We start from the raw sequence: 18,288 nt of genomic DNA on the forward strand, positions 1-18,288 counted from the left end.
AGGCTCAAAGAACACCACATGTGAAGGGCGTGCGAGAATAGTCTCAAATGGGAGAAGGGTTATCTAGCAACAAAAAATATAATGTCTAGGTCCTCTCCACTCATGACCAATTGGTTTGAGTTGGGCGACCACAAACTTAACACCCCTAGGGTTCATCCAGTTAGTGAGGTAAGGACTCTCGTGGGAGAGGTCTGAACTCAACGTTGAATTGATTCTGATCACCGGCACGCTAAACGAAGGGTGGTCAATGCGTTTGGACCACCGCGCACCCCTTGGTTCAATTCATCTACTCCTTGTGTTCTTGCCTTCTAATCTTGTGAAGCTGATGGTCGCCGTGGATGGTGGTGGTAGTGGTGGTGATGGTGGATGTGGGAAGAAAAAGAGAAATAATTTTTTTATTTTTATTGTTCGCCAACAGTGGTTGATGGGTCGTTGTAACATGTTCATAAATATCATTAACTATTTTAAACATATTCCTAAAGGCTTTACAAACTATCCTACAATCGTGATAAAGAAAAAACTATCTTATAAATCATTGTTTACACCTTTAATAATCCTCCTTCACTAAATCAAAGTTTTCATCTCTATTCTAAGTCTAACCTAGAACTTAATTTCAGAATAGATGTACTGCCAACATCAGATTTAACCAACATAAAATAAACCAAACCCATTTTTGAACAATTACTTTACAAAATAAAGTTAATAATAACTTTTAAACAACATAAATTAATCATTTGGTTACCTGAAATTGCACGTATTATCCAAACTTAAAAATAAAATAAACCCCACCAGTCCTTAATGTCAAACTCCCTTTTTGAAAATGGATCCATTCTCCTATATTCTCATTTCACTCCTTTGATTACTCTAAATCATCAATCTATTAATCTTCATTTAAAATACTCAACTAATTAATTTATTTGAAAAGTAATTAAGACAAAATTGACAACAAAACGATTACTTTCACATTTAACTTACGTACGAACTATATACATGTCTTTGCATATATACAAATCTTAGCGTCTGACTCTCTCTTATGTTATAATTTCCAGAATAAAACAAACTTGTTCCAATTATTGAACACAAAGACTTCCTAGTTATTATATAAATCTCTTGGTAATTGTTGACTATTAGCTCAATCTTCTATTTTTAAATGTATATAAAAAAGAATGAAGTTGTAGAAGGTTACGTGGATGTGATTTTTTTTTTTTTTTGATTTTCTTTGTATCCTTACCTCGCCATCAATGAAAACAAGGTACTTTGTTTGTGCTCCGTCGTAATCATATTATATTAATTTTCATGCAAATATCATTCCTATTAAAAAAAAAATCAAATCAAATTTTATTGAATCTTATAATATGCTTAAATTTCATTAAGTTTCAGCCAATTAACCAAATTTATATATATACACATACCCATGAGGACCAGATATCGATTTATGTTTTCCTCCAATTCTCTTCATATATAATTCATACACAAAATTTATAAGCTCCTTTAATTTGAAAAAAGTTCAATTTCATTGGTTAAATTATCCTTATCCGAATAAAATTACAAAGAAGGATAAAGTAAAGAAGAGGGGACATGCCTAACTTGGACCAACCCCTAAAGTTTGGGTCACATCTAAAACACTATTCCCTAGCTAGCTAGATAGTTTTTTTTTTTGTTGACATAGCTAGCTAGCTAGTTAGGTCTTGTGAATCATTTTCTTTCAATAGTCATACCATAGTAATTACATTTAATTTGTACCCAAAATGAATTACTTGGTAGAGACATTTCGACACTAAATTTGCTAGTTGCTAGTAAAATGGAAGATTATCAAACGTGCATGATGGATGCCGTGATGGTAAAGTGACCAACTCACAATTTACTTGGAAGTAGAGAGCTTGAATATATTTTATACATGGTTAAGCGACAAAAAGATATCTTATGAATAGTACATGTCAATTCATTTGTGTACATTTTATTATCCAAGAGAAAATATAGTGTACTATAGGATATAAAGTGACATTTATGTAAGAGTAACGCTAGGGAATAAGAAAAATCAAGCAGATTCTGGGTAGAAATGATATGTGCATGGCTTGCCATTTGTCGTCTATATGATGATTCTGATTCACTGAAATGCATATGTTACAGCAAGTCATATGATTTCTTTCTAGGATACGCCTAGGTTTTGTTGTTTTCTCTTCGTGTAAAGAGCGCATATATATACACACACACACACGCACGCACTGGCATGTTTGTTTTGTAAGATCTAGTTGTAATTGGCACATACCTTAATCTAGTACTATGTGTATATAAATTAAGAAAGTTCAAGAAAGCCAAAAAAAAAAGTAATTGGAAGATTTTCTTTATTTTTGTTGCAAAGTAATTAGAAGACTTGAGTTTCAACTTCCAATATATGTACATATATAATTGTGGCCTCAACCTAGAGTCTAGAGAGAGAGATAAAATATGAGGATGAATTGTTGAATGATGAATATATACTATTAGTCCCATAAATGAAGGAGAATTATGTGGTTTTTGTCTTCCTGTAAACATAAGAGCAAATCCTGGGTCTTGTGTTTAGTACTCTTACCATTAGTCCAAACTTTCAAACTTATCTTCCCCTCACTCCTAAATTTTATTTTCCATTTTTGGAAGTCATCAACCCACAAAAGAAGCAAAGACAAAATTTTATCTTCTTTTTGTTTGTTTCATGATCAAGAGCTAATAAGCTAGCTAGGTTAAAATCCAAGTTACTAACTTTTTTGTTTCTCCAATTCATATAATATAGATCATGTCAAATATAACAGGTAATGATAGTGGGAGTTTGTCTTCTGAAAACCATGGCTCAAATTCTACTTCCACTATTAAAGTTAACAGCACCAACTCCACCTCTCATCTCCAACTTCATCATCAACAACAACAACTTGTTGTACCTGGTTTTAAGAAGAAAAGAAGCCTACCAGGAACCCCAGGCAAACTCTTCTTTCTCTTTAAGGGTTTCTACTTTCTCCATATTGATAATTGGCTAAGTTCTTTTTTCTGAAAACGTTAAGATTCGAGCGCTGATGTCTCATATGAATAGATCTACATGTGATCACTCAACTAAAGTCAGTTTCACGATATTTGGGTAAGTTGCTTGCTTAAGTGAAGCTCACTTGGTTGGGTGGTACCACGACATGACAACGTTAAGATTCTAGCACTGATCTCTCCCTTAAAAGAGATATACATGTGATCAATAAACTAAAGCGAGTTTCCATATTAATTTGAGTGAGTTGCTTGGAGCTCACTTGGTTGGGTAATATCATCACACGTTCGAATCTTACTGTTTCAGATAGATCTTTTTTAGTATGAATAATTGATTGTTAACTTGGGTCATAGTTTTGTTTCTTAGTAGTTTTGTGATAATTAGTATATCTTTAAGATTTTACACTCTTATGTTGTTTTTGTATATAGTTTAGCTACATGATTAGTGATAAGTTTCTTAAGTTGGAGTTTTGATTGCATGCAAAACTCTATCTAAATTATCAAGTAAATTTGGAGGGATCTCTTTCTTAATTATAATATCAATAAGAAGATCATGAAGAATAATTTCTTGATTTCCTACATAGATAGTCTAAAAGAACACAAGAATAATCAACATAAGTACATACTAGATGAAAATTATTGGAGCCATTATTTTTGGTTATTATGGGGGTTCAATTATTGGATGCAAATAATCACAATAATTGAAATAATAGAAAAGTTAACCTATCTTTTCTAGACTGTGTTTATAATAATGGAGAAAAGAGATAATTGAATAAGCAATTACAGAATTCATTTGAAGCGCGCTAACTATTGATTTTTCTATTATATAGATCCAAGTGCAGAAGTCATTGCCCTGTCTCCGACAACCCTCATGGCAACAAACCGCTTTGTTTGCGAAATTTGCAACAAAGGATTCCAAAGAGACCAAAATCTTCAATTGCATAGAAGAGGCCATAGTCTGCCATGGAAGCTAAAGCAAAGATCAAGCACCGAAATTCGAAAGAGGGTCTACGTTTGTCCAGAACCGACTTGCATTCACCATAACCCGGCTCGGGCACTGGGAGACCTAACAGGGATCAAGAAGCATTTTTGCAGAAAACATGGAGAAAAGAAATGGAAATGTGATAAGTGTTCTAAGAAGTATGCAGTTCAATCAGATTGGAAAGCTCATTCTAAGACTTGTGGTACTAGAGAGTATAAGTGTGATTGTGGAACAATTTTCTCAAGGTTCATCTCTTCAACTCTTATTACTTGCCCTAATTCCACATTACTTTGTAGAGTACTAGTATCCACACTCCATTGGATAAAACTTAGACCGACATATCATCGGACCAATAGGCCGATGAGGTTTGTTAACTGATGTCTATATTGGTCTGATAAATCAGAAGTTTATTTGATCCATCGATGAAGCACAAAATAAAAAAAATCAATCAATTTTTGTCAAGTTGCGTCTAGTTAAAAAGCCTAGTTTTACTAATGAAGTTATGATTTTAACCTAAAACTACTTTGAATATTTGTGATGCATGCAGAAGAGATAGCTTCATCACTCATAGAGCATTTTGTGATGCATTAGCAGAAGAAAACAGCAAAGTGCATCAAGGAGGAATGGCTTCCATGGAACTAAAACTACAAAATAAAGTCTCCATGCCTATAAAAAACTATAATACTAGTTCAACCACCGGCTGGATTTCTGAATTTAATGAAAACGACGTCAACTACCCACTTATGAAATCCCTTAACCATGTCCAAGATCTCATGGGTATGCCATTAAAGCCCTTAACCATTACAGGAGGAGGAATGATGTTTTCTAGCAGTTCAGGAAGCACTCTCTTCAATGACCCAAGAACTACTTCATGTCTTCAACTCAGTTCTAACAGTTTATCGAATACTTTCGATGATCTTAACAATGATAAAAGTAACCGAAAACTCATTGGATCGGCTCATATGTCGGCGACTGCATTATTACAGAAAGCAGCTCAAATGGGTGCCACTGTAAGTAGTAATAATATTAACTCTCCCATTATGCAGAAAAGCTTTGTTTCTGGCATGGTTGGATTAGACCATGATTTTAATGGCACAAGGTGTTCATATAACCAGCAGCAAGATCAATCCAGCAGTTGTAATAGTAATACTAATAACAACTACAGATTAGATTACATGAAATACGAAACAGATCAAACACAAGTAGATGGGATGAATATCAAGAATGGTGGAGGAAGATTCATCAACCAGTTCTTGCAGAATAAGAGAGGCCGATTTTCACAGAACATGTTTAATGGAAGTGCTCAAAGTTCAACAGGAATGAATAATAATATGACAATGTTTACTACTGGATCATTCATGGGTAGTGATCAACAACATGGGTTTTTAAAGAGCATGAATCACCATGATCAGAACAGTAAAGCTTGTAAAAACAATGGTGGTTTGCCATCTTCACCAATATCACCTCCAAGAAAGATTAGTGCAACAAATTCAGCCTCGGGGATCGAGGGAAGTGGACGGAATCACATTATGTTATCGAGGTTTGAAGAGGATAAAAATGGAGGTGATATGATGACAGTTGATTTCCTTGGAGTTGGAGGAACATCAAGTGCTAGTAACTTGAATGAACCCATATAATGAAGAAAGCCATTTAGGATGATACATATGAATTATGACATAGAAAAGGTTTTATTATTGTTTTTTTGTTCTATATTTTAGTTTAGAGTAGTTCATTTCTTTCTTCTTTATTAAGAGGGTAGTGCTAGTGGTGGATAGGTTTATCAATTAGGGCATCCATAGAATATTGCACTTTTTTTTTAATACTATAACAGATCGAGCAAGATGAAGTTAATGAAAAAATAATAATTTGACCAGAAGTTGATTTCATAAATAACAAACCAATATAGTTATAAAAGTACAAGACAATGAAAGATTCTTCTTCTTATTCCTTTTCCATGGGGTCCAAAAGAAACTGCCACCAGACATTTACAGGGTCAAAACAGCGAGTTGGTCACAAATAGGGGGTCAAGACGGCGAGTTGTTCATAAATAGGGGGTCAAACCAGAATTAATCTAAAAATAATAATTACAGATAAATCACTTTCAGGATCAATCCTAATCCAGATAAAAATGGTCTACCCTGATTATGAAATCTGCACTATTTTGGAGGTCTTTCTTCCCAATTCCCTGCATTAACAAACAAAATGATGTTATCAAATAAAAAAAACAAAGAAACAAAATGATATACATCTGTTTTAAGAAGAAACAATGGATTTAGAGAAGAAGAATGGAAACTAAACAACGGATGTAGAGAAGAAGAATGGAAACTTTGGTTTATACCTCGTTGCAATTCACGATGAAACTGGGATATAGGGTGTCCTAGCCGTAGTTGAATACTAACTGCAGTTATATTCGAATTTGCCTTCAAGATCTCAGACTCTGCTTCTTTTGCTACTTCCATGGCATCTCTGTATATTCCAGAATTACTTTTACTCAGTATTCATCAATCACAACGTTATTAGAGGGTCGGAGACTCGGAGTAGGATCTTACCTGATTGACATATCAGAAGGTGTAGAAACCTCGATTTGAAGCAGAAGCTTGCCTTGTAATGAATGATATGTTATATGCTCGACGACCATTCTCTGAATTCGCATCCATTTAAAGTTATTAACTGTTTAGTACCTTTGATGATAAAAGAAAAAAATTTGCAAAACATTCAACAGATGTGAGATAGTAAAGTATTGATACCTCTGAGAACTTCGAAAAGAAAATATTTGAAATAAGGGCTTCAATATCTTTTTGCTCTTCGGAGATATTCAGACTTTTGTTCTTTACATTTGATGTTTTGTTTGTTGTACTGGAAGGATATTGAGGGAGAGCGGGATCTGCACGTGGAAAGTTATATATTTGCATAATAAGCAAGAAAACTCACATTTTTTGTCACAGTTTTAAAAGCTAATGGGGCCATACTTCCATGGAAATAAAATTGCAATCAAACAGTAAACAATTCTCGTCTCCTTTAGAATCCACCTATTTCCATGGAAATGGAGGCTGTCACGTACAACTTATTAAAAACCAACAACACTTCTTCCTGGGGTGTGGTTGTTTTCTCTGAACGAAGAAAAAATTCTTCTAAACTTCTATAAAACTAATTCTATGAAAAGATTGAAAGTTGCTTACCTATGTGAATGAACACCTCAGCTACTTCAGTGTGGGAATTTTGAATTTTTCGGCGAACACTCTCACCTATGTCATGTGCAACACTAACACTTGAAAAGGGATCGACCTGCGAAGTGGTATAAATTACTTCAAATTTAAAACTGTATGTAGGATTGATCGAGGTAATGCAAAGATATGTTTCTAAGGAGTGACTACCTCAATATGTACATCAAGATGTGTAGATGAACCAGCTCTTCTCCCCCTCAACCGATGGCATCCCTAGAAGTGTGTTAAGTTATAAGAAACTATTATATACAGATCAAGAGCAAGGTAAACAGTAACAACGACTAACACCATTCAACTTTTCATCAAGTATTCAAGTTTAAGAAACTGGAAAAACAGAATGAGGGGCAGAATGTAGCTCTAATAGCAGTGTGGAATAGTCCCACAGAGCCTCAGGGGAGTTTCGTGACTAAGGAGTATAAGATCTTAGGGCTCTCCACTCATTGCGGAGAATTAAGGCATTCATGTTATCCTCTGAAGGTGGCCCTGTTTTCATAGAGGACAAGATTTCAATAAATATGAAATCAAGCAGAACATATAAAGTACAAAATTCATAAAGGCGCTCAAAAGCATATTCAGAAATTAAATAAAATGTGGGTAAAAATAAGTTACTTTTCTTTTCTCATTACCATGACTCCTTCAACTTGAAGTATTGTTTGTTTAATGGGCTCTAATTCAGGCAGAGGGACCCCAGCATCCACTAATTCCATCACACTGAAATCAGATTAATCAACATGTCAAAGATAAGTGCAAACCCAGTAAAAAAAGCCATTCAATGTGAAGTTCAAAAGAGTAACATAACCAAGAAGAAAAAGTTCCAAACCTTGAACATCATATAAAATAACACTATTCAATCCATTGGTGAAACCGTGAAAAAGTCTGTTAGTGCTTGTCTGCGGTCTGCCTACCTTTACTGAATATTCAGTGGACATTGGGCTAATGATGTTTTCAGAAAATTGCATCTAGTGAAAGAATATAGGCTCTTAAGAATGGATACTGGGATGCAATTTTGAAGGCGTCCCATATGCCACATTTTGAGGTAGGATTTCCCACGAATCACACCTTTGCTCAGAGTCGAGGTGTCAAGCTCACAGATTGTTCCAACGCAAGTTTTAGATTCTACACCTTTATACCTTTATCTTGTTCGTTCTATATGTCAAAGACCAAATAAGTTTACCAGCTAACCAGATGAGGCTGGGTTTAAAGTGAATTCAATTATCCTTGGGCTCATTAGAATCCCTTTTTGAGCTGCTGCCTAGTTAGCTCTACCTTATGTGATGTGCATGACTAGAAATAACACTGTAGGACTGAACTCGAGTTATAGAGTTCTGACCACCTAAGGAAGCCTTAATCCAAGCAAGGATACTCTGTCATGCAACTCATGCTGAACTCAAATCGGGATATGAAGTCTCATTAGTTAGAAACGAACTTTGAGTCCCGCGAAGCATAGGAGAACAATCACCAGCTGATACACACAATTATGTTGTTGATTTGCCTTTTACTTATTGTGACAAGATCCTGTGCAACCTACTGAGACAATTTATACAGGGGAGTGATATGAACTCCGGCTCTTAAACGGACTAATATGCAGAAATATAAGCATGATACTGTGACAGTAACTAGTTCCAATTCTACATACCTTATCGTGGGATGATATAGAATATTGATAAGCAACAATATTTTAGCAAGCTCCAATCAACAAAAGTGGGAAAGTAAACAAACCTGTGGTACCCACTCTCGATTCCAGCTTTTAGTATCATGCCTGAGACGAGAAGCCCGGCAAGGGGATCTAGAAACTTTACACCAAGAATTGAACCCCCTGTTATCATGATCAAGACTGCAATATCAATCTTCAAGCCTAGAAGTCATTTTATGAAATTGATGGGCTTTGGTGACACAGGCAGGGCCCTTTAGGATCTCTAAAGTAAATGCGGAAGCATGCATTTTCGTCAGGTGTCAAGTGTGTTTAACGAAGTAGTTTAGTTTTGGAAAATAACGTCGTATTCCTATTTCTAATACACTAGAAGCCATTCTTACAATCAACCTTCCTTAAAGGATAAAAGAGAAACTTTCAATTGGATGAACTCCAAATTGGTATTGGTATCTCTGGTCAACTCAAAATACGTTTTGTTAACGTCAAGCTGAACAACCAGTTTCATGTTCCAGATTCATCACAGTTGACAAACAAATATCATTCACTGAAAACCTAAGGAATCGGAAGTTCTCAACAATCATAATTCCTACCAACTCCAATGAGAGCAACTACTGACGATATTGCATCTGCACGATGATGCCATGCGTTCGCTTTCATAAGTCCACTCCCTTGCTTCTCCCCAGCACGTTTAGTAATCCAGAAAAGCCTATTTCGTCAAACAAGGTAGTCAATCCTTTAAATAGATGATATAAATCGTGAGAAGATACTAAAGTATATTTAAGAATGAGATCTTGAGTCTGAAAAAGATGGACACGACATAATTATAAACAGTAGGCAAGATGCTCCAAATTTTGGGTTTATGAGATGTCAGAAGAAGACAACTTTGTGGTCCATATATCCCAATATTGTATTCTGTAATCTCAGACAAAATTAAATTCATCGTGTGGTGAGTGAAACTCCTTCAATGATTTGTTCCGAAATACATGAGATGCGAAACTGTAAACTTTGTGGCAGACAAATACACATGTATCTTAATGCTCGTTACAAAGAAAGGAATTCCCTTGAGTAGAGAACCGGGATTTATAATTGCACAGTACCCTTCTTTAACAGCAATTGATACAATAGTCATGTTCAGAGCCAGGATAGGATGGCTCATGTCAATTCCATGTTGATGCCCACCATGGCCATGGTTGTGGACATGATCATGTCCCAATGAATGGTTAACTACATCAGCATTTGATGCTACCATTCCCTGCAAAATGGAGAGAACTTAAAAATCAGAGGAGACTATCTAATGCAATATCAAAACATGTTTCCAGCCGAATATTATTGTGGGTATGCCTTAAAATTACTAAATAAATAACGGTTCGGTAATATTTAAGTTACATATAAGGTATTGATTCAGACCGGGCAACTTGTGCTATAACTCTTACCATTAATAAATCTAAAGCATGCCATGAAATACCACCGGCAGTTGCCAAAAGCATACAAGATATCCCAAGGGCTCCAAGAGTTTCAAATTTACCATGCCCTGGTTAGGGAAACAGAGAAATAAATGTTAATAGCAAATAAGAAAGATCAATGAGCCAAATTACGTTTAATCAGAAATCAATCTCATGATTATCGAAGAAGTTAGGTTCATAGCTCATATATAGACAACGGTTTTCTAAAAGTTCAAACATCACGCAAACATGAACATGGAATACTATATGTGGAACAATCTTCTCTGAGGTATACTCCTCAAGTTTGCATGTTTCTCAAATAGTAGCTAAATATTCAACCTCACCAAGAAACTTCATCATATTAGTTAATCAATCTCGGAATCTCGAAATATTAAATAAAAATCCACATGTTCTAACTTAAATTTTATCATGTTTCACATAATCATCTTGAACAGAATAGGTTACCCTAAACAAGGTAGACATGCATAACTTGACATTCATGGAGTAACATGATGAAGATTCAGATCAAGAGTAACCATATGGATGTTCTTTATCCTTGGGAGCCCTTCCAACTCTATATGACACCAAAGCAACACCACTAAGTACCTACAAGAACAAAAGCAAAATGTACCCACAAACACAATAACCATTAAAGTAAAAATTGACATAATCAAACTCAATAATCACAAAATTTATCCTGAAATTCGAAAACCCACGATTTTTAAGTCATGTAATTTCCAATTTCAGTGTACCCACCTTGTTTCTGCCCAATTTCATCGAATTCATACGCAATTGAACAAATGAAACAAAAGGGTGTGATTTTTTGGCTTACCACATCTGAGATTGAATGAGCAGCATCGGCGATGATAGCAGTACTACCGGACAAGTAACCAGTAAGAGCTTTACCGGTAGCGAGAGTGATGTCAGCAGCGAGACCTAGCTTAAAAACGTTTTCGCCTTCCATACCGGAATGATGGTGATGATCGTGATGATGATGAGAATGACCAATATGCCATCTTTTACTGATCTTAAAATAGGGTTGCTGATCATCATCGGAGAAGATTGAAGAGGAATTGTGTCGGGGAGGAATAATCGGAAGAATTAAAGAATTTAGGCAAGACCTGCGAGTAAAACTAGACGAATAATAAGACGAAGAAATTTTAGAGAGAGAAAGTGAGAACCTGAAGCCCATTTGTGACTCTCAATTTCTAGAGCAAGAGAGTTAGAGAGAGAGAGAAACGATGAACTAATCGGAAGAAGGTGAAGTCAGTAGATGAGATGGCGATCCGGTAATGAGTTCATATTCTCAAACATAAGAAATTCCTTATCAACGGTTGTAATTGAAAGGAATCAATTCCTCTTAAAATGGATCTCTTCTAATATTTCATTACATATATATATATATATGCGAGCCTAGCCGATGCGAGTAGTAAGATGTTCAAGCTCTGATAGTGTCTTTAACTGTTTGGTCGAGCTCGAGCTTGATCGAGTAATTGTCTACTTTCTCGAGCTCGACTCGTATATGTTTGAAAGATTTTGAGCTCGCATTGTTTAGGCTGCGACGTTAAGGAATAAAAAAAATTCTCTAAGGAATAAGGGGGTGGTAGTGGTTGGGGACATTGGGGGACATTTTCATGTCCCCCAATGTCCGTGTTATTGGTTGGGGACATTTAAAATGTCCCCAAATGTCCATGTTATTGGTTGGAGACATTTCAAATGTCCCCAAATGTCCGTGTTATTGGTTGAGGACATTTGAAATGTCCCCAAATGTCTGTGTTATTCGTTTGGGACACGAAATTAGGGACATTTCAAGACAAATTGGTTTTGGGGACATTTGGAGACATTTTAGTGTAAATTTGGAGAGCTTTTGGAGAGAAAATGTCTCTCAAAATATGGAAGACACTTGTGGACACTTGGGGACATTTGAGTAAGGAAGATAATAAAAATAATTATTATTATCAAATCATATTATAATAATATTATCTTATTATTATACTACTATATTATTGTATTATTATTATTATTATTATTATTATTATTATTATTATTATATTATTATTATTATATTATATTATTATTATTATATTATATTATTATATTTTATTTGAGTAAGGAAGGTGATAAAAATAATAATTATTATCAAATCATATTATTATAATATTATATTATATTATATTATATTATATTATATTATATTATATTATATTATATTATATTATATTATATTATATTATATTATATTATATTATATTATATTATGTTATGTTATATTATTATATTATATTATATCATTATTATATTATACTATTATATTATTATTATTATATTATAATATTATATTATTATTATTATTATATTAATATTATATTAACTATATTAAATAATAAATATTTACCAATTGTTCATCAATGTCCACAGATATCTATGGATGTCTACGAAAGTCGAAAAATATATATTTGAAAATATTAATTAATTTTTTTTATTTCATATGGTAAGACAGTAATAATATTAAAATAATAAATATCAACTAAATATCTATCAATGTCCACAGATATTCACGGATGTCTACGAAAGTCAAAAAATATATTTTCAAAGTATTAGTGCAAATATTTTATTTTATATGGTTAGGTAATAATGATTATATTAAAATAATAAATGTCTACCAATTGCCATCAATGTCCACAGATATTCACGAATGTCTACGAAAGTCGAAAAATTTATTTTCAAAGTAGTAGTGTAAATATATTATTTCATATGATTAGACAATAATGATAACATTAAAATAATAAATGTCTACCAATTGCCATCAATATCCTCAGATATCCACAAAAGTCGAAAAATATATTATTGAAATATGAGTACAAATATATTATTCTGACACTAATGATAATATTAAAATAATAAATGTCTACCAATTACCCTTCAATAATAATAATAATAATAATAATAATAATAATAATAATAATAATAATAATAATAATATCTAATACACATTTTGTCCATGGATTCAATATGTTGAAATGTCCCCAGGACATTTTGTCCATGAACCAAATGTCTTGAAATGTCTCTGAGACATTTTGTCTATGAATCAAATGTCTTGAAATGTCCATAAAGACATTTTGTCTACGGACAAATGTCCCGAAATGTCTTGAAATGTCTCTGGAACATTTTGTCTCTGAGTGTCCTCCAATGTCCTGAACCACTACCACCCCCTAAATAGACTCATGGGCGTATTTTACTTTTAGTCTAAAAATTGACTTCATCAAACATTGATCCTTATTCTTCATCTTCTCTCTCAATCTTTTTCTTTCTTTCTGTCTATATATCTCTCTCTCTCTCCCACTGTCTCTGACCATCTCTCTCTTATTCTTTCCATCTTCTTCTCTTAGTCTCCCTCGATTCGCCATTGTCTATCTCTTAATATCTCTCTATTGCTCTCACTATTTATGTTTCACGATCTCTCACTATTTCTCTCTCTCAATCTCTCACTTTTTCTCAATCGATATCTCATTATTTCCCTCCCTCTCTCGTAAGCACCGTCTCGACAACGGGAAGTGTTCCCTTCGTCGAGACCTGACATCGAGGAGGGTTTCTGGTGAGACCCTCCTCGAGGATTTCGTGTCCCCAAAACTTTTTGCGGCCATGACCATTTCGTGACTACAAAACGTTTCGTGCCACGAACTTTGTGATTTCCACAGATAGATCTTTATAGACTAAGAGAGAGAGAGAGGGGGGGTGGGGACTGGGAGAAAGAGACAAAAATGACTACAACGAGAGAAATAATGAGAGTGATCTACAATGAAAGAGAGAAAGATCTAAGAGATAGTCAATGAGAGCGAGAGGGAGAAGAGAGAGACAGAGACAGAGAGAGAGAAAAACGAAAGCAACAAGAGAGAGAGAGAGAGAGAAGGTAATAGTGAGTTAGAGAGGAAAAAGAAGAGCTGGCAATGGTGGTCAAAATGGTGGTGGTGTGAAGTTGTGGCGGTGAATGTGATAAAGAAGATGAAGATCAACTGACAATGTTTGATCAAGTCAGTTATCGGACTAAAAACATGAATTCCCTAGAGAATTTATTCCCCAAAGCCGCGACTTTGTTTTAAGCTCGTTTACCAAAATACTTCAAATTAAAACAACTTCCTAAATTATCAAAATACTTCAATGATCATTTATCACATACCACAATAATGATTAATGATTCATATTCCAATAATCTTTTAATGGTTGATATTCCACGTACAAGTTTCAATACAAATACATAATTATGTACTACACTATTATAGATAGCATGTTAAACGAGTTGTTCACGAGTAGCTCGAGATAAACTAAAAGATGATCAAACTCGACTCGTTTACATAAATGAGCATGATTTTGGGCTCGTGTTAAGCTCGTACTCGTTAATCTTCGAGTCGAGCACGAGCAACAGTCGAGTCAAACTCGAGCAGCTCGTTAAATGCTCGACTCGAGTACACTCCATTTACACAACATTAACTCTAAAAATCTGAAGTGGCACTATACACCCCTCTTCTCCGGGCTCAGGTCCACGATCAATCAAGAAATTGACTTCTTTTCAGGAACCACTTCTTTAGCACGACACTTGGCCGGTAACAAACACCTTGGTCCGCCTCCGCCTGGTATTGGTGCACCATCCCGCCCCGATCATATTAGCGCACCCCCCTCTTCCATCGTCTCCTGCAAACGGTTGTGTCTCGCTTGTAAAAAATGAACATCTCCTTCTTGTCATCTAGATGATTACTTGTCTTTATATTGCGTTAGTATTTTTGTACGTAATTTTCAAATGGAACCTCGACTATTATAGTGGTTCAATGGAGCAACCACTTATAATATTTTTCCTCTAGTGTTGACAAAACTATGGTTCTCAATTGTTACTATTTCTTCTTTTGTTTTGAACAACTATTCTAAAAGCTTTTAACAAAAAAGAACTATACTCTAAATCGTTACAGTACCGTATATACTGTCGCTTTTGAGTTGTAACATCGTAAATCGTCATAAACATACTGTCGCTTTTGAGTTGTAACATCGTAATCCTTTTTCTCTTGGACTCTCTTTCTACATAAATAACGTCGCAAACATGAATCGGTCAAAACCCGGTGAAGAGAATCGTTCCTTTTGATCTCTTCTCTCCTGTAACTTAGGGCGGGTAAATTTTCCAACTTTAATGGCCACCGTTACAGTTTCTGCTCGTTCCACTCCTTCACGTAACCCTAATAGTCATCATGTTCATTCCCATCAGAACCATCAACATCTAGATGAGTTTCCTCCTCAAGAAGAAACCCTAAACAATAACTTATCATCATCTTCAACCAAGCAAATACCTTTCATCCCTTCTCTTTTTCATGTCTCCTTCAATCAGGATTATGGATTTTTTTCTGTTGGTACTGGTAATGGCTTCCGAGTTTATAGTTGTGATCCGTTCTGTGAGACAAACCTTCGAAATTTTGATTCCGGTGGTGGTATTGGTATTACGGAGATGCTCTTCCGTAGTAGTATTTGTGCCCTAGTTGGTGCTGGACCTAATCCAGAATATCCTCCCAACAAGGTACTCTCTTCATTAATTTCATGTTAGTTAGTGAAATCTGAGTCGAGGTCTGAATTGACTAGAGTTAGATTTTCGAAAGTCAGAATATTTGTTTATCTACGACTCGTGACTCGACTTTGATTTCAGGTATCAGAATGTTTGTTTTTGTCTTACTCGCCACTTGAGTTTGATTTCAAAATTAGAATGTTTGCTTTTTTGTCTGACTCAAGTGATCAAAATGTTTGTTTTTGTATGGTCAAGACTCGAATTAGAAGTCAGAATGTTTGTTTTTGTCAGACTCGTGACCCGAGTGTGATTTCAGAATTACAATATTTGTTTTTGTCTAACTAGTGGTGCCTAACTTGTTTAAATTGCTGATTGGGTTGATTTTGGGTCCGTTTGGAGTCAGACGATTCAGATTCAAACAAAATTGACAAACAATTTTTGTGTTGATATTGGCTCCATGTGGTTGATTGTTCTATGGTCTTAATTGCAGGTTCTGATTTGGGATGACAAGCAGCTTCAGTGCATAGGAGAACTGAGTTTTAGAACAGAAGTTAGGGCAGTTCGGCTCCGCCGGGACCGAATTATTGTAGTTCTAGACCAGAAAATCTTAGTGTATAATTTCAAGGATTTGAAATTGTTGTATGAGATTGAAACTACAAACAACCCTAAGGGGCTATGTGAAGTTTCACAGGTCTCAGATTCTTTAGTTCTTGTTTGTCCTGGCATTTTAAAAGGGCAAGTTAGGGTTGAGCATTTTACTTCTAACATGACAAAGTTTATAATGGCTCATGATTCCAGAATAGTGTGTTTTGCACTAACACAAGATGGGAAGTTTGTTGCTACAGCTAGCTCCAAGGGAACCTTGATTAGGGTTTATAGTACTTCCGATGGAATTCTATTGCAAGAGGTATATTACGATCCAAACCTTTCATTTGTTGCCTTCATCATATGTATGTGTTATTTTATATTACTCTTAACTTCTTTTCGTTGACCCATGTATGATTTTCTCATAAAAGTTTCTTGAATTGTATATTACGTCGTGATTGAATTATGTGTATTTGTTCGACGTTGAGGATGGAAACTAAATATTCTTTTTGCGGGAGTTGTGTATATGTTAACCCTTCCCTCATATGGTGCTGTCAATATCTTTGGTGACAACAATTTTTTTTCTTCCATTTCCGTGTTCAGTATTTTCTGTCGCGTATATGTTACCCTTCCCTTTTCTTTCGCATGTTCAAATGCTCAATATCTTATGAAGACATTCTAGTTATGAAGCAATTGCTTTGATCTATAAATTTAGGTAAGAAGAGGTGCAGATAGAGCAGAGATTTACAGTCTCGCTTTCTCTCCTACCGCTAATTGGCTAGCAGTTTCAAGCAACAAAGGCACAGTTCATGTCTTTAGTCTCAAGTTCAATCCAGGGTCGTCTGGGAATGACAAGCCGTCTGCTGCTCCTGAACTCAATCTCACTGTTCCATCAACCATCTCATCACTCTCTTTCATTAAAGGTAAAATACCTCTCTATGCAACCTTAACCATAACCTTCTAAATCTATGGTTCCACCATTAAGGAGACTACTTTCATGAAGTCCTATCGTAAATGCACGACTCTAAACTTTGTTGGTTTTATTTCAAACTAGTATAAGATTAATCCAGAAGTGTTTTAATATAAACCATGATATCAGGGTCAGGCACGCATCAAGATAATGAAGAATTCAATCGAAGTTATATATGTTTCATGTATTTAGATCGTATTTCGCTAGCTTGATATTATATTTGGTACCTAGAATGAGTAAACGAGTTTTTTTTTTTTGTTAACGCAGGAGTCTTGCCAAAGTACTTCCACTCAGAATGGTCAGTAGCTCAATTTCGATTACACCAAGGTTCAAAGTACATTGTTGGATTTGGTCATCAGAAGAACACAATTGTGATTCTATCCATGGATGGAAGGTAATCAGCAAGAAAACCCTCTTGAATCTTGATATTAATCCCTACCCAATTCATTCTTGATGGTATTCTAGTGGACTCCATATATTAACTTTGATATTGGTTTTTATTTATGCAGTTTTTATAGATGTCAGTTCGATCCTGAAACGGGAGGAGAGATGACTCAACTTGAATATCACAACTTTCTGAAACCAGAAGAGGCTTCTTAACTCAAGCCCGTTTATTACTCTATTATTCTTCCTTGTCTATTTCAGATTTGTTTGCGGATCAAACTTTGTAGATATTTAGAGGCCAAATGAGGATAGTTAGGATATGTTAATATTGCTAGTAGAATTTTGAGTTTGAGGAGTTTTTTTTCTTTTGTTAGGAGTTTGAGGAGTGGTTTGTATATTCTATATAATAAACAACCAGTGTCAATAAGGGCAAATTGTTATATAATAGAGTTGCTCAATTTTATTTCTGATTGATTCCATAATCACCTCCTACCACCACCAC

General features: G+C 34.9%; 3 protein-coding genes across 7 annotated transcripts; 2 read left to right on the forward strand and 1 right to left on the reverse strand.

Annotated features, from left to right (window-relative positions):
• The first annotated feature begins 2,023 nt into the window (after positions 1-2,023).
• LOC147551327 (zinc finger protein MAGPIE-like) lies at positions 2,024-5,735 on the forward strand. Its single transcript, XM_086666892.1, has 3 exons — positions 2,024-2,954; positions 3,837-4,233; positions 4,536-5,735. Exons 1-3 carry the CDS (start codon positions 2,774-2,776, stop codon positions 5,623-5,625), a joined length of 1,668 nt encoding a protein of 555 aa, XP_086523018.1. The 5' UTR covers positions 2,024-2,773; the 3' UTR covers positions 5,626-5,735.
• Positions 5,736-5,853: 118 nt separating this feature from the next.
• On the reverse strand, positions 5,854-11,829 carry LOC147551328 (Cation efflux family protein). Of its 5 annotated transcripts, XM_086666895.1 has the most exons (14): positions 11,487-11,605; positions 11,138-11,347; positions 10,842-10,911; positions 10,297-10,394; positions 9,961-10,115; positions 9,454-9,569; positions 8,932-9,028; positions 7,839-7,923; positions 7,363-7,425; positions 7,168-7,273; positions 6,736-6,872; positions 6,538-6,629; positions 6,327-6,454; positions 5,854-6,173 (listed from the first exon to the last, which is right to left on the reverse strand). In XM_086666895.1, the coding sequence occupies exons 2-14, from the start codon at positions 11,267-11,269 to the stop codon at positions 6,145-6,147; spliced, it is 1,308 nt and encodes a 435-aa protein (XP_086523021.1). In that variant the 5' UTR covers positions 11,270-11,347; positions 11,487-11,605; the 3' UTR covers positions 5,854-6,144. The 5 variants fall into 5 exon arrangements, with proteins under 5 accessions (XP_086523021.1, XP_086523020.1, XP_086523023.1 ...); XM_086666894.1 differs by having other exon boundaries at positions 11,138-11,696; XM_086666897.1 differs by having other exon boundaries at positions 10,771-10,911; positions 11,138-11,640.
• A 2,741-nt stretch (positions 11,830-14,570) lies between these two features.
• LOC147551329 (autophagy-related protein 18a-like) lies at positions 14,571-18,254 on the forward strand. The gene is made up of 5 exons (XM_086666899.1): positions 14,571-15,862; positions 16,338-16,754; positions 17,148-17,355; positions 17,670-17,796; positions 17,912-18,254. Exons 1-5 carry the CDS (start codon positions 15,482-15,484, stop codon positions 18,000-18,002), a joined length of 1,224 nt encoding a protein of 407 aa, XP_086523025.1. The 5' UTR covers positions 14,571-15,481; the 3' UTR covers positions 18,003-18,254.
• Positions 18,255-18,288: the final 34 nt, after the last annotated feature.

This window comes from Eschscholzia californica, unplaced genomic scaffold, assembly GCF_041429995.1.
Source record: "Eschscholzia californica isolate CP2 unplaced genomic scaffold, dmEscCali1.0.p SCAF_3, whole genome shotgun sequence".
Lineage (NCBI taxonomy): Eukaryota > Viridiplantae > Streptophyta > Magnoliopsida > Ranunculales > Papaveraceae > Eschscholzia > Eschscholzia californica.